General features: G+C 53.8%; 1 protein-coding gene across 6 annotated transcripts in view; it reads left to right on the top strand.

The window, feature by feature from the left end:
• The window catches only part of EHMT1 (euchromatic histone lysine methyltransferase 1), a 147,456-nt gene that overhangs the window by 80,929 nt on the left and 51,289 nt on the right, over window positions 1-15,238 (top strand). For 4 of the 6 annotated variants that reach the window (XR_004350285.1, XM_032634349.1, XM_032634345.1 and 1 more), the window contains exons 4-8: window positions 1,302-1,482; window positions 4,777-4,934; window positions 5,110-5,298; window positions 12,724-12,801; window positions 13,960-14,080. Coding sequence is in view for 5 of the 6 variants with exons in the window: in XM_032634349.1 (XP_032490240.1) it covers window positions 1,302-1,482; window positions 4,777-4,934; window positions 5,110-5,298; window positions 12,724-12,801; window positions 13,960-14,080 (727 nt within the window). In the remaining variant the exon portion in view is untranslated. The remainder of the gene's footprint in view (window positions 1-1,301; window positions 1,483-4,776; window positions 4,935-5,109; window positions 5,299-12,723; window positions 12,802-13,959; window positions 14,081-15,238) is intronic. The other 2 variants (XM_032634348.1, XM_032634347.1) reach the window with 2 other exon arrangements.

The following is a 15,238-nucleotide window of genomic DNA, read 5'->3' as shown; positions in this document are numbered from 1 at the left end:
GGTCTTTTTGATGGTAGCCATTCTTACAGGCGTGAGGTGATGTCTCATTGTGGTTTTGATTTATAAGAAATTTTTTATCTTATTATTTTATTTTTGGCTGCGTTGAGTCTTCGTTGTTGCGCACGGGCTTTCTCTAGTTGCAGTGAGCCGGGGCTACTCTTTGTTGCTGTGCGCGGGCTTCTCACTGCGGTGGCTTCTCTTGTTGTGGGGCACAGGCTCTAGGCGCGCGGGCTTCAGTAGTTGTAGCTCGTGGGCTCTGGAACGCAGGCTCAGTAGTTGTGGTGCATGGGCTTAGTTGCTCTGCGGCATGTGGGATCTTCCCGGACCAGGGCTTGAACCTGTGTCCCCTGCATTGGCAGGTGGATTCTTAACCACTGCACCACCAGGGAAGTCCCTATAAGAAATTTTTTATTTTAATAAAGTCTAATTTATCTTTTTTCTTTTGTTGCCTGTGCTTTTGTTGTAATATCCAAGGATTCACTGCCAAATCCAATGTCATGAAGCTTCCCCCGTTTTCTTCTAGGAGTCTTACAATTTTAGGTCTTTGATCTGTTCAGAGTTAATCTCTGTCAGTGGTATAAGGTGAAGGTCCACCTCCATCCTTTTGCAGGTGGCTGTCCAGTTTCCCTGCCCCGTACATTGAAGGATCACACCTGCTTTGTGCACAACGAAATGTGGTTCAGTGGAATCGGGTTTGAGATCAGACTGTCTCAAGGCTGTAGGTGACTCTGGGGAAGCAAGTGGTGGGGGGGTGCTGAGTGGTGTCCGGAGCAAAGGAAGGGCTGTTGGTCGGTGCTAGGGGGTTGACGTCCACATCACAGGCTGTTGTGGTCTCAGAAGGCTGAGGCCGAGACACTGAGGAAATGGGTAAAACTGAGCAAAAGCGTCTTTAACGTTTAACATGATGGTCTGTCGTGGCGTGAAAACCACTTGGGGGATGTGCACTGTGTAGCCGTGATCACCTGGAATGTGCCCCATCTGGGTATTTGCAAACGTAGTCATAGTTTATTACCTAAATCACAGGCTGGCTGGCTTTCTGTAAAGGCCCAGGTGGGAGACGGTCCCGGTTCTGGGTGCCGCATATGTCACAGCCGCTGCTACTTCCCTGCAGAAACGCAGACTCTGTTCTTGGCCTGTGACGCCGACCCGCGCCTGTCACAGGCGCTCTGGTGGCAGCGGGTTTCTGCGCTCTCCCCTCTCTCCTCAGCGCACATCTCTCGGGGGAGGGGTTTGGTGGGAGAGGCACGCTGTTTCATCGCTGCCTGCCTGTGCGTCATTGTCGCGTTGTCTTTGTTTTGAAGCACGTGGCCAGTAAGGACCCCAGGGAAGGCCGGGACGCCCGTGACCCTGAGGAGCCGAAAGAGGAGTTGAGCAGAAACGCCTCGGATTTTGGACGACAGCAGCTTTTACCCCCCTTCCCGCCCCTTCACCAGTCTCTACCTCAAAACCAGTGCTACGTGGCCACCACGAAGGCACAGACAGGTAAAGGGAACCTGCCGCCGCCTCTCTCTCGGGCGTGTCCCGAGCCTGCACCGCAGAGGACGCGGGCCCCGCTCCACCCTCACCCGGTGCTGCGTCGCGTCCTCCGCTTGTTTTCAGCTTCCAGGTGAAGATCGTTTTCATTCCGACCGTCTGCGGCCTTGGTCTGATTGGGTGGAGGGCTCTGGATTTGAGGAGTCTCCCAGCTCATGGATTCAGTACTGCAGGGGCGCCGTGGTTCAGGTGCGGGTGGCCATGGGGCGGCCCCCTCCCACCCCAAGCCACCTCTCCTCACGCTCACCTGGGGGCGTGGAGGAGCATCGGGTGCCTTGTGGAGCCTTTCGCAGGAGGGGGGCGCTGGTGAGCGGCCCCCAGGGAGGCTGCCGTGGCAGGCATGCCCGTAGAGCCTGCTTCCTCTGCAGACCCCTCCAGTGCAGACAGGCCTCTCTGCCAGGCCCGGCTCACATCGCTGAGGACTCACAGACGAGGGGGAGGCGGCCCCCCGAGGGGCTGCCTTGGGGTGGTCATGTGCTGGTTGGGGCCTGTCTTCCTTAGGACTTTCAGGACACTTGTTGCTTATCAGTAATTTCAGACCAGAGGTTCTACAGAGGATGCCTGTGGCCTCCCCCGTCCCCCTCCCCCGATTCCACCCTGTGCACAGTCGCGCATCCTTCTCCCGCCCAGCGTGTAACGTTTACTTCTGAACGTGCGTGGAAGTTTCAGACATGGGGCCCTGGACGCGTCCCTGTTGTGCGTGGCGCCCTCTCGGGCAGTCGCTGTAGTGTCAGAGCCTGGAAGGGCCCCCCGTGTGACGCGTCGTCCAGGCCTCAGGCCCCGCTCACCTTTGCCAGTCAGTTGTCCCAGGAGGCATTTCTGGCCGGCTTCCTGCAGTCCCTTAGGGTGCGCCTGGACATCTGGAGCGTCCCCCTGGGGTCGCTGCTGTCTTCCCGGGTCAGGCTCAGGTCACTGCCGTCTCCGAGGGGCGTGTGTCCTTGCTGCGTCCCCTGGGAGTGGGGTGTGGGTGTTGGTCCTGCTGCGGCAGGGCTGGATCTACAGGCCCTTGGGTTGTTGTCCTTTGTGTCTTTGGAGGCGGGGCTTAGAGGGTTGCATGGTCCCACCTGGCAGCTTGAGCATCTAGGGACCCACTCCCAGACTGATCGCCCCAGGATGGCTTCCAATTCCATCGCCCTGTCCTTACATCCTAGCGGAGCTTCTGCTGGAATGAAGGGCCTCCCCTTTCCAGCCTTGCCTCTGTCTCAACTCATGGATCCTTTTGTGAGTCTCTGGGCTCCAGTCCGTCGCCATCATGTTCAAATTGTCCCAGGTTTGCCCTTCAGGCTGGCTCCTGAGTCCTCCAATGTGACCCCATCACTTTGTGAGGACTTCCTGGCTACACCAGGTGGACCCAGCCCGTCTTGTCCTTCCCCGGTCCTGGGACTAGCTGTGTCTCCAGGGAGTCCGTGTTCTGTTTGTTGGAGCGCTGTGGTTGGTTAGAAAACAGGGTCCGTCTGTCTCCCCACCACCTCCAACTTTTGGTCTATTTCAGCTCAGTATTATTTGTTTCAAAGAGTTAAAGCTGGACAGAGTTGCATGTCTCTGTGGAATTAAACCCATGTGTGTAGGGCTTGGCGAGGAATGTCAGGAGTCGGTACTTCTGTTAAAAAGTTAAGATTGGGGAATTCCCTCGCTGTCCAATGGTTAGGACTCCATGGGTGTGGGTTCAGTCCCTTGTCAGGGAACTAAGATCCTGCAAGCCACAAGGATCTTTGATCTTAATAAAAATTAAGATTGTTCCTGTTTTAGCTTTATTATTTCCTTATCTGTTCAATCCAAGTTTTCTAAACAGAAATGCTGAGTGTGTTTAGCAGTTTCCCACATGGGTCCTTCTCTGCCTGTTTCCTTACCTGAGGGCCGGAGGCGGAGACGGGGCCTGCGGGCTCAGGACAGTGTGAACGGCCTGGTGCCTGGCGCTCCTGCAGCAGCTGCCCGGCTCCCTCCCCAGGGAGGTGGCAGGCCCCTCTTGCTGTGCCTGCAGCGTCCTCACCCCGGGGGGAGCAGGGGCCCGTGGGGACGTGGCCCTGTGTGACGGCGTCGCTGCAGACCTGGAACGGCCTGCCTCGTTCTTCAAACCTTCCTCCTCCCCACTTCCCCTGGCCGGTGCATTACGCTGTCACAGGAAGTGCACGCTTTCGGGCCATCTCTCCTTGTCACTGTGGTGACAGCCCCGCCCCGGAGGGCCTGCTCTTGCCGTCGTGCCGCGGCGTGAGCGGAGACGAGATGGCAAGTTTGCACGGAGCTCACAACCCACCCGCCTCCTCCTGGGGGGGGCACCTCCGCCAGCTCACCTGTGCTCCGTTCAGCGCGTGGACGGTCGGCGTTACCACGTAAACACGTGTGGCCCACGTGGCGATTGTCCTCAGTGTCCTGGCTTCGCCACGCACCTGCGAGGGGCTGTCATTCTGACCCCCGGCACCCATGGCCGACGTGCATCCTTTCTCCCCGTATCCCTTCTCTGCATTTCGTAGAAATAAAACGTAAGGTATTTCTTTCAGCCCTTTCGTGGAGTTCCTCCGTGTTTAAAGCAGTGGTTTTCAGATTTTTTTTTTTAATACCCTGGAACTTTTTACAAAAATAAAACATCACAGAGACCCTCATTCTGTCAAAGCAGTAAACCTGGGGCCGCTTTGCCCAGAATGGCGTCAGGGGCCACGAGTCCCCAAGCCCCTGCTCGGTACCCCCTCCACTGCTGCGCTTGTCAGGAGACCTTGCTCCCAGGCCTCTCCCTCCCTGGCCCTTGTGTGCAGGGATAGCTCGCTGGGCCCTTGTTTCCAGTATCCTTCCCCGTGGTCCGTGAAGTGCTGAGCGAGGGTGGAGGGTCCAGGTGACAGTGGTGTAAGTCCACTCTTCAGTGGCTGCACGTCAGCGGTGGACCCTCTGGACACACGAGCAGGAGGGCGTCTGGAGTAGGCCCTCCCTTCTCAGCCCCTCGGAGAGCCCTGCTCAGAGGCTGTCCCAGGTGCACCTGGGCCCGCTCCTGCCAGCTTGCGGGTCTCCCGGTGTTGTGCTGCCTGCTCGGGAGGGCGTGCTCACGTTTGCCCTCCGTACAGCTCGGTGTCTCCTTGTGGACAGATCCTGTATCTGTGATGGGTTTTCAGCTTTCTCTGTGCAACTTAAGACACTGTTGAGTGCTGATGATTTTGGTGATCAGAGTTTGTGAACTGTCACCTACCTCTAAAAACATTTGAATGGCATTTCTTTTCTTCTCTCGTCCCCTTTTGACTTTTTTTTTTTTTTTAGCTTGCTTGCCTTTTGTTTTAGCAGCTGCAGTATCTCGGAAGAAAAAACGAAGAATGGGAACCTATAGCCTGGTTCCTAAGAAAAAGACCAAAGTGTTAAAACAGAGGACGGTGATTGAGATGTTTAAGAGCATAACTCATTCCACGGTGGGCTCCAAGGTAAGGGTGTGGGCCAGGCTGCGGGGGCTGCCCTCCATCTCTCCTCCAGGGTGGCCCCCGCCCGCCCCAAGCTCTCGTCTTCCGGCACAGTCGCCACCCCCTCCCCTGCCCCGCCCCGTGGGCCTTGCCCCGAGGAGTTGGCGGGGTCCTGATGTGGGCTTCTGGCGTGTTCCAGGGCGAGAAGGACCTGGGCGACGGCTCCCTCCATGTGAACGGGGAGAGCCTAGACATGGACTCTGAGGAGGATGACTCGGAGGAGCTGGAGGAGGATGAGGAGCAGGGCACCCAGCCGGCCACCGCGTTCCCTGCCGAGGGCAGCAGGGCCTCCAAGGACAGTGCGCTGGAGCCTGACCGCAGCCAGAAGGTGGGCGGGACGCACACCGCAGACCTCGGTCCTGGCGGGGGTAGGGGTGGCGGCTGGGCGCTTCTGGGCCTTAATAAAGCCCCCTGTTTACTTCTGGCTGGGATTCTTATATTTTATTTCTCTTGAATTTTTAGGTAGTTTATTTTCATCAGAGAAGTGTTTGTCTTCCCGCGCAGCGTTCATGGAAGTAAACGGCCTGAGCATTTTTAGGCTTGGGAGTGACAGGAATAATACCATTAATAACCCAAACTGCTAACCATGGCTGACCGAGTGCCAGTACGGCTTGCCCTTGGCCTTGGCACAGTGTCCCAGGCACCCGGCACAGGTGTGGTCCTTCCGCAGGTGAGGCCTCTGTCCTCCCAGTGGAGTGAGCGCCCAGGGCTGCTGACAGGCCTGTGGGGTGGTACGTGTGCTGGCATGTCCTCGTTATGGACGCTTCATCCGTGTCCACCCAGGACGAGCTCGGGGTTGGCGGTGTGGTGGCCCTGAAGGCGTGGCACCGGCTGGGGGTGGTGATGCCTTATCTTGGCTCTGTGTGCACCGGTGCCGAACAGAAATGCAGAGACAGAGTTTTGGAGGAAAAGAAATAATAGCTTTATTCTTTGCCAGGCGAAAAGGGAACACAGCAGGCTAGTGCCTCAAGAACTGTGTCCCCCCTCCCCCGGGGAATCAGGAGAGGTCTTATAGGTGGAGCTTGCAGTCTGGGGATAGGTGATAAGGATCAAAGTAATGAAGGTCTTGAATTTTTCTTCTTCTTGCATTATTTCAAAACAGTCACCGCTGGTGTCAGGCAGCTCGGTAATTGGGTCCGTTTGTTATCGGCTGGGTTATCGGCTGCGACCTTCTTTCTAAAATGCAGAACGCTACAAGGGGTGATTTCCTACAGGGGAGTGCAGGATGTAATTCACATAGTGTCAGAGAGTGTTAGAGGTTAGCTTTGTGAAGGGTAAGTCTAGTTACAGACACTACAGATTAGTAACAGTTAAAATAAAACTAGGGTTGAGATTTCCCTGGTGGCGCAGTGCTTAAGAATCCGCCTGCCAGTGTAGGGGACATGGGTTCGAGCCCTGATCCGGGAAGATCCCATGTGCTGCGGAGCAACTAAGCCCGTGCGCCACAACTACTGAGCCTGCGCTCTAGAGCCCATGAGCCACAACTACTGAAGCCCACGAACCACAGCTACTGAAGCCCGCATGCCCTAGAGCCCGTGCTCCACAACAAGAGGAGCCACTGCAATGAGAAGCCCGTGCACTGCAACCAAAGAGTAGCCCCCGCTCGCCGCATCTAGAGAAAGCCCGCGGGCAGCAAGGATAGACCCAGTGCAGCCAAGGGAAAAAAAAAGAAGAAAGAAAAGCTAGGATTGATTAACTCTTTCAGGCCAGTTTATGTTGTTTCCATAGCCTGCCCATGGCTCCTTTATTTTCCTTGTTTGTCAGAAAAGAAAAGACCCTCATTTCTGTCTTTGCTGCAACATGACAGGGACCACGGGGCTTGTATGGTTTCAGTGATTCAGGGGGCCCAGGGGTGCCGGGCGCAGACTTGAGCAGAGTGGCTGTTGCTGTTGGGGCCCTTCTGGTTGGGGGAGGGGTGAGTTAGACACGAAGGCGAAACTGTGGCTGAGAGCCAGGCAGACGTGTGGAGCCGTGGATTTACTGTCCATGCCTCAGACTTGTCTGAGAAAACTTTGGAGCATCCTTAAGATGGACCATTACACCTTACGAGTTATTCTGGAACTAAGGGTGGGCAGAGACGTTCCAGTGAGTTTGTTGCAACAGTGACTTGTTTGAAGTGTATGATTTTGTTGATTAGCTTTTTGCACTTTGCATCAGCCCTGTGGGTGCAGCCTTTGACATGTGTAAAGCATTTTCTTTCAGCTTCTGGAGTTTGGCCATGTTTTTTCTTAGTGTTGCTTAAATTTCAGATTCATATTAGCCATTTATGCCAGTTCTATTTTTTAGCAGGTTTTGGGGCAAAATTTTAAATGTTGGCCCAGCTATTAAGGTATAATTTTTCAAAAATAAATTGATAGAAAATGCTGACATTAGCGATTTAAAGGAAATTTTAAAATGATTTAAGATATCATTTCTTTTTTCTCTTCCATCTTTTATTATTTTATCCCTTCCGTGTAGGAAGGAAGCAGTGTCCTAAGTCTTGCGGTGGTATTTTGAACGGTGATTTTTACAGACCTGTACTCCCCGCTGCCTGCAGTGGGGACTTGACTCTGGACGTCCAGTCTCCTTAAGGAGCTTTGCCTGTGGCTCCACGAGCTGCTCTTGGCCGGGCCCCTCAGTGGGTGCAGCCCCCCCCCCCCCCCCGCCCCCGCCCCGTAAAGCCATTTCCTGTTGTTAGAGGCGACACTCGGGGCTCGTAGTATGCACTTTGTTGAGAGGTAGAATGTGGGCATCTCCAGGTCTCTGCCGCAGTGAGTTAGTTGGGAGGGACAGGTTTTCATCTGCGTGTCCCTGTATCTCAGTGTTTTGCTGCAGGTCAATGTGCCGAGCAGCTTCTCACACAACTGGCTGTCAGGATTTGTTGTCTAGCGACCCCATTTCTGCTGGGTCATGTGGTCTGGGCAGCCTTATGTGAGCGCAGAGCTGACCTGTTGCTCGAAGGTGTGTGCTGTCCAGCCTTGGCTGCGATGTGAGAGCTCATGGATACTAGTCTGTTTCTGTATGGTTTCTGGGTTCGGGGTTCTAATTACAATACGCAGACGTTTCCCTGTGGCGCTTTAGAATATATTCATGTAAGCTATCTTCTAATTCTTCATGGGCTTCATTCTTTATATATAAACATTTGATTCATAGAGAATTTTTGATGAAATGTGAGGTAGAGACAGTCAAAGTGGGTGAATTTTATGGTATATAAATTATACCTCAGTAAAGCTTTTTGAACAAAACGTGAGGTCAGGGTTGTGTGGCCTCCCTCACATGGTGAGCCGTGTGTGCCAGCACTGTTTATTGACTGACATTTGCTTCCTTGCTGATTTAAAATGCCACCTCTGTCACATACCACGCGGCATTTGAATGTGAGTCTATCTCTGGATTCTCTATTTTGATGGAGGTCGTCATCTTCCGGAAAGAATCTAGACACTGAATAACACTGAGTTAGTCTAGATACTGATACAAAGGAAGAAAATTAAATGGGTATCAAGCTAACGAAAGAATCAGGAAATAGATAAAAGCAGAATCAAGAAGAAAATGTGGAAAACAAAATAAGATGGCAGGAGCAGATCTAAACAGATCAGTGATAGTAACAAAGAGTCATGGATTTGTTATGTGACCTGTTCCGGAGATGAGAAAGATGGGAGATACGCCAGCCGGTTCTGAGGCTAAACCTGCCTTAAAGTCAGCCAGACACAACCGTGTATCAGGGGACGAGGGCAGGGGAGGCTGCGGCCTCCAGGAAAGCTCTTCACAGGACCTGCTGAGGTAGCGGAACAAAGGAGAGAGACTGGAAGGCATGTCACAGGGTCCAGCTCCCTGCCGTGTGGACTTGGGGACGGGGCACAGGTCGGCGGTGCCCAGGGCAGGAGCATACGGGTGGCGCCCCGCTCCGGTCCCCGTGGCAGGGTTGCCTCTGCTTTTGTTCTGGGCTTCGGTGCAATCACGCAGGAGGCACTCCTTTTTCCGAGTGTGGCTCGTTTTACTCTGTGTTGTGTTTGTGCGATTTATTTATGCTGTTAGTTCATTTTCACTGTTGTGTGACGGTGGTTTTTAAGGTGGCCCAGGGTCTCTGAGACCCTCCAGGGTTATAATAGTCCTGGGATGTTACCTGCCTTTCTCATTCTCCTTTGAGGGAGCCACGCCACAGGTGTAAGTGTCTGCAGCGGCACGTGTTCACGGACTCACGGGCCCCCACAGCCCTTGGCTGTTCTCGGTAGTTTCTGAGGCCAGAGCGTTGGGAGCCAAGTGGGGCCGCACCCCTCTGGACGGGTGTGTGCGGGGCTCCAGCGGGGCTGTTGCCCATGTCTGGCACATCCGCGAGGGGAGCTGCACGTCCTGTGTGTGCATCACGGGCTTGTGAACTTGGTGGGCTGCCCTCCTGGTGCGGCTGAGCGCTCTCACACTGCAGTTCTGATTTGCGTTTCCCTGGTTTCCGAGAAGCTTGGGTAATTTTTTTTTTTTGGCGCTACGCGGGCCTCTCACTGTTGTGGCCTCTCCTGTTGCAGAGCACAGGCCCCGGACGCGCAGGCTCAGCGGCCATGGCTCACGGGCCCAGCCGTTCCGCGGCATGTGGGATCTTCCCAGACCGGGGCACGAACCCGCGTCCCCTGCATCGGCAGGCGGACTCTCAGCCACTGCGCCACCAGGGAAGCCCTGGGTACTTTGTTGTATGTTTATTTGCTGTTTGGATGCCTTCTCTTGTGTAGTGCCTGTTTGGGACCCAGCTGTTTATCTGTGTAGTTATTTGTCCTTTTAAAAAGTCGATTTGTAGCAAGCGAGGCCCTGTGTGTATGCGGCCAGCACGGTGCCTCCTCCATGTAGGGGGCTGACTCCTCACCGATGACCGGTGTCCTTGTCTCCGCACTGGTGTGGATGGGGCAGGTGGGTGCGGGTTGTCTCGGGCGCTCACGGGGCCTGCTGGCTCGGGTCCCCCACCCTGTGTGGCCTCTGCCTGGCTTAGTCCTACACCGTCTGTCCACTCAGGTGCCAGCTGTGGTGTTCCCCTCCCTTCTCACCCCAAGCGCCTCACGTCTGTTTCTGTAGCTGCTGTGTGTGCGGTTTTCAAGTACTTATTCCTTATAAGGAGTTATTCCTTATTCCTCCCTTTACAGTCACAGGAGTTTTGGAAGTTGTTAATCTGCCCACTCTGATGGGTAGTTTCACTGCTCAGTATTTTTAAAATAAAAAACTACCCAATGAAATTTAAAGATAACATTTAAATAAAGCTTATTATAAAGATATCAGAATCCTACCAAAAAGGTTATATTTAATGGCGAAAGTTTTAAACCATTGCTAATACCAGTGATAAAAAGAGTGTAGGTTGGGACTTCCCTGGTGGTCCAGTGGTAGAGAATCCACCTTCTAATGCACGGGATGTGGGTTCGATCCCTGGTCGGGGAACTAAGATCCCACATACCACGGGGCAACTAAGCCCGTGCACCACAACTACTGAGCCCACACGACTCGACGAGAGCGCCCACATGCCACAACTACAGAGCCCACGTACCACAACTAGAGAGCGAAAACCCGCACGCCACAACTAGAGAGAAGCCCGCATGCCACATCGAAGGGTCCCACGTGCTGCAAGTAAGACCCGATGTAGCCAAAAAAGAAAGAAAAGAAAAGTGCGGGTTGCCACCTCCTCCCCTCACATAAGCACGCCACATTGGTCATTCTTGCTGTGATGCTGTAAGGTGAAAACTGGAAGGAAACATTAATATTTTAAACGACAAGGGAGTTTGCTGGGAATATAATCACCCATCTAAAAAAATCCAAGGAAACCAGTTGAGTGGCTGCTGTAGCCAGTGAGCTGAGCTTGTGTGGTCCTGCCAGTCGGAAAATATAAGGACAGCTTGTCAATAATATCAGTAAACACCCGACAATACTTGTTAACCTCCTGCTGAGTGGAACACGTCAGGCTGTGCGTATGTACAGCCACTGGTGCTTGCCAGAGTCCCTGCTCCACCTGGACGGCCTTGAGGCCGGTATATCAGTGTGGGTCCTTAGAAGGTAAGGATTCTTTGAACAACAAAACCACAATATCACACCTAAAAATTAGCTGTAAGTCTTTAATATCACCACAGTGCTTAGCAATACATTTAACAAGAAATGTGTGTTATCTATAAGGAGAAAATAGTAAAACTTTACTGAAAGAGGTTAAAGAAAAGAATAAGTTCATGGAATGACCCATTATTTGTCTGAATGAGAAGATCCATTCTTTCGTCTCCCTTTCCCCATGTTATCCACGAATTCGGAACTGTTCTCGTCAAAATTCCCACAGGAGTTTCTGTGGGACCAGCTGACATGGGAGTCGTTCACAGCGAGAACGGGCTGGGGGGTGGGGGAGAGGTTAGCAGGACAGATACGGAGGGGGTCCAAGCGGGGATTCGTGCAGGCACGGCAGAGCCATGAGAGGGCGGAGCAGGGTGGCCACGGTGCACCTGTCTGTCTGCAGAGATACAGTTTGTTGTAAGGGTTGGGTTTTCAGTTTGTTCGCAAGGGATCATGAACTTTTCAATAAACGTTGTTGGGAAAATTGGGGGCCAAGTGAAGGCCGACCCTTAGGTCGAGGTGCACAACAAATGGTCACTCCATCCTGGAATAGGCGGGGGTGATGGCTGCACAACTCTGAACACACTCAAGACCACTGAATTGTGTGCTTTGAAAGGGTGAATTTAAGGGTAGGTGAATTATAAATCAGTAAAGCTGTTATTTAAAAAAGCAAATTCCAGAAGATTTAAAGTGTCAACACAAAATATTTAACTGTGGGAAAAAGGTTGGAAACCGTTTTTCTAATCTCAAATGAAGGACTTCTGTTGTAAGACACAAACCTAGAAGCCACGAAGGGAGAGACTGAGAGGTTCGAGTTGTCCAGATTAAAACCCCAGAAGTTTTACTTTAAAAAGAAGTAGCAGAAGCAGAGCCTATAGAGCTTGATAGGAGAATGTTTATAACATATTTAACAGACGGTGTGTGTGTGTAGCTTCCGCAGTTACTAAGAAAGCAAGGACCCAGTGGACGTACGGGCTGGGGCTGTGGTCACAATACGCATGGGAGAAATGGAGGAGCACGTGTGGGAGACACTCGGGGGGTGGTGCGGCCCCTCAGAGGGCCTGGGGGTGCCCTGTGGGCGCCCCACACCCGGAGCGTCCTGCACGGGTGGGAGCACGTGTCTGCTGTTTGTCCGGAGGGTCTTACCCTTCCTGTGAGATTGTGAGGGTGCGGTCACCGCGTGGCCCCTCGAGGAGCCACAGCCGGGTGCGCGGGGAGGGGTGGAGGGGGCACGCGGCTCCTGTGTAGGTAGAGAAGGTGAACCCAGTTTCTTCTGCTGTTCTGTTACGGAAAGATCCCACAGCGTACTTTTCATTAGAAGAGAGTAAGACGCAGAAGCGCGCTGGGTGCTCTGCCCCTGCAGGCAGACACTCCCGTGCTCGCCCGCAGGTGCCCAGCACTGGCAGCAGGTCGAGGCCCTGGGGCTGGGCGGGCTCGTGGGTCGGGGGGTAGGTTTTGCGTTTTATATTAGTCTGTGGCCTCTGAAAACCTTTTTGCGGTGAGTGCAGTCTCCCATGCGCACTGATCTGCGTACGTCCGAGTCACATCGGATCGGTGGTCCAGGTCAGCCTGGAGCCTGGCATGGGGGCAGCCCTTCCGGGCCGGGCTCTTGGGGAGCGGGGGCACCTCCAAGTTGTGTCGGGTCAGATCGCCTGCCACCAGCGGCTCTCATTGGTGTGTTTTCTTTTTGGCTCCTGGCGGGGCTGCTCAGATGGAGGGCGAATCTGAAGAGGAGCAGGAGTCGGCCGGCACCGGGGAGGAGGAGGAGGACGGAGACGAGTCTGATCTGGTAACCTGTGCGCGGGTGACGCGGGGCTCCTGGCAGAGGAGCCAGGTGGGAGCCGCAGAGAAAGCGGCCGAGCAGAGAGCCAGGGAGGGGCCGCCGGGTGGACCGGGCGAGGGAAGATCGAGGCTTCCGAGGTGGAACCTCAGGCCCTCTGCGGGCTGGATGTGGCTCAGAGCTGAGGGCTGCGAGCGATGCGACCTCACGGGGGCAGGGTCAGAGGGCGGGGCTGTGGTGGGAGGGCGGAGCCTGGGGAGCCTGCGGGCCGCCCAGGCCATCGGGCAGGGCTGGGAAGGGAGTCTGTGCCTCGAGGAGAAAGTGGCCACGTGGGTGGCGGAGACGAGCACTGGGAGGGCTGTTGTGTCTGGCGATAAACGTGTTCCTTTGGGGTCGTAGACTGAAGCGCAGGGAGCTGTGGTGCTGCTCTTGGCAGATTTTCTTCCCGGAGCTTTGCTGTGAAGGGGGCGCAGGAACAAGGTGCTGGAGGGAGCACAGGGCACCTGGGCGTCTCAGGGGGCCCAGCACGAGGGCTCGGGCTCCAGGGCAACTGTTGGAAAGGCCAGTGAGCCACCCTTAGTGTATCCTTTTATCTCATGAACACACATTTTACAATTTCTTTTTCTATCCATAGTTAACAGGGGTTGTGAGATCCTGGTGGTGGAGTCGTTAGAAAGGCTAGTGGTTCATGCTCTGCATCTGCTGTAACTCGTGGCAGTTAGATGCCCTTTCTGCGTCTGGATTTGAGACACGTGTACTCACGGGAATCTCGAAATGTTGTAAATTAATGATAATTTCTTTCCTTGTTCTCCATGTAATGGCTAATTTGGACATAGATTTGATGCACGTTGAGGCTTTGATTGTTCCTTTTCTCATGAGTGAGATGAATGGGGGCATGTAATTAAAAGAGGATTCTCTTACTGAACTTACTTACTTAGTTACTGGTAGAACGTTTTCACTTATTCTTTTTTGTGCCAAACTCAAGTAACTGAGCTTACAGTGATATTTAGGGAAAAGCATGAGCGTCTTTAAGAATGTGACCTAGAAAAATGTCTAAGAGTGAAATTAATTTTCTAGTTGCATTATCACGGTATGGCAAGAAAACAGAACTTTTGCTTTCAGAGCGCCCATGCTTTGCTCTTTCTGTTCCTTTCCCTTGGTTCTCAGAGTTCTGAATCCAGCATCAAGAAGAAGTTTCTCAAGAGGAAAGGGAAGCCTGACAGCCCCTGGATCAAGCCAGCGAGGAAGAGGAGGCGGAGAAGTAAAAAGAAGCCCTGCTCCGTGCTAGGTAAACACAGAGCCACACACAGGACCCCGGGCGGAAACAGGCCGTGGGGGGCTTGGGGCTGGGATTCTGTGTAGGACTTCATTTGAACAGAAGACTCCACTGTTTAAAAAACTAAAAACATCAGAAACAGCTTTATTGGAGACCCTCAGGTGATGCCAGGGGGTCTCCTTCCAGCAGGCCCCCCTGGTATGGCCGTATGCTGACCGCCCCCACCTTCCCTGTGTCCCGCCCTCAGTGTCCTGTGCGGGCCGGGCCCTGGTCCACACAGTGGCTCTCAACCCTTTGCTCAGATTCCCTTGATCTGGAGGTAGCCTTGTTAAAGGGACAGCTGGGAAGGGCATGATGTCAAAGTTAGTGGCCCAGGGGCCCCGTCTTTGCAGCTTTGCCGTGGAGGACTTGGTGTAGCCTGAAGTGTGTGTTGCTGAGGTGTTCGGTTGGTGGGCCTCACCACGTGCATGTGACAGGAGACCCCTGCCACCCTCGCTGCGCGACGGAGACCTTCCCTCCGCAGCCAGCCCTCCCCCGGCCCGGGCACCTCTGCTCCATGTCGTCTCCGCAGATGGGTTAGCGCTGTGGAGAACGTTTACGGGTGGATCCTTCTCTCTGGCTTCTCCGAGAGTAACTGAGGGTCGTCCGTGGTGTTGTTGGCGAGAGGTGTTCCATGTGCAGCTGTCTGTGGTTTGTTTACCCCTCACCTGTTGGACATTTGGTCTCTTTCCAGTTTTTGGCCCTTACAGATAAACTGCTGCGGAGTTTGTGTACACGTGTTTCTAGAGCAAATGCTCCGTTTATCTGGGGTAAACGTTTAGGAGTGGAGAGTGGCTGGGTCATGCTGTGTGTCTCACTTAGTGCTGCCAGCTGTTTCCCAAAGTGCTCGTCCTGCTCTGTGTTCCCTCAGCAGCACGGGAGCCGTCCAGCCCGGCACGGGCCCCCGCAGCGCTTGCGCGGTCAGTCTCTGATTCCAGCGCTGCTGGTTGATGTGTGGTGCCGTCGCATTGCGGTTACCTACCAAAGAACGAGGTTGCACATCTTAGGGTTTATCTTCTCGTAATGCGTTTATACCTTTTGCTTACTTTAAAATCCGAGCGTATATCTTCTCACTGAGTTGTGACTTCTTTCAGTGTTTTGGATACAAGTCTTTTGTGAGATAGATGTTTT

Source organism: Phocoena sinus, chromosome 6 (genome assembly GCF_008692025.1).
Source record: "Phocoena sinus isolate mPhoSin1 chromosome 6, mPhoSin1.pri, whole genome shotgun sequence".
Taxonomy (NCBI): Eukaryota; Metazoa; Chordata; class Mammalia; order Artiodactyla; family Phocoenidae; genus Phocoena; species Phocoena sinus.
The sequence above is the reverse complement of the archived record's forward strand: the minus strand, read 5'-3'. Positions and strand labels throughout refer to the sequence as shown.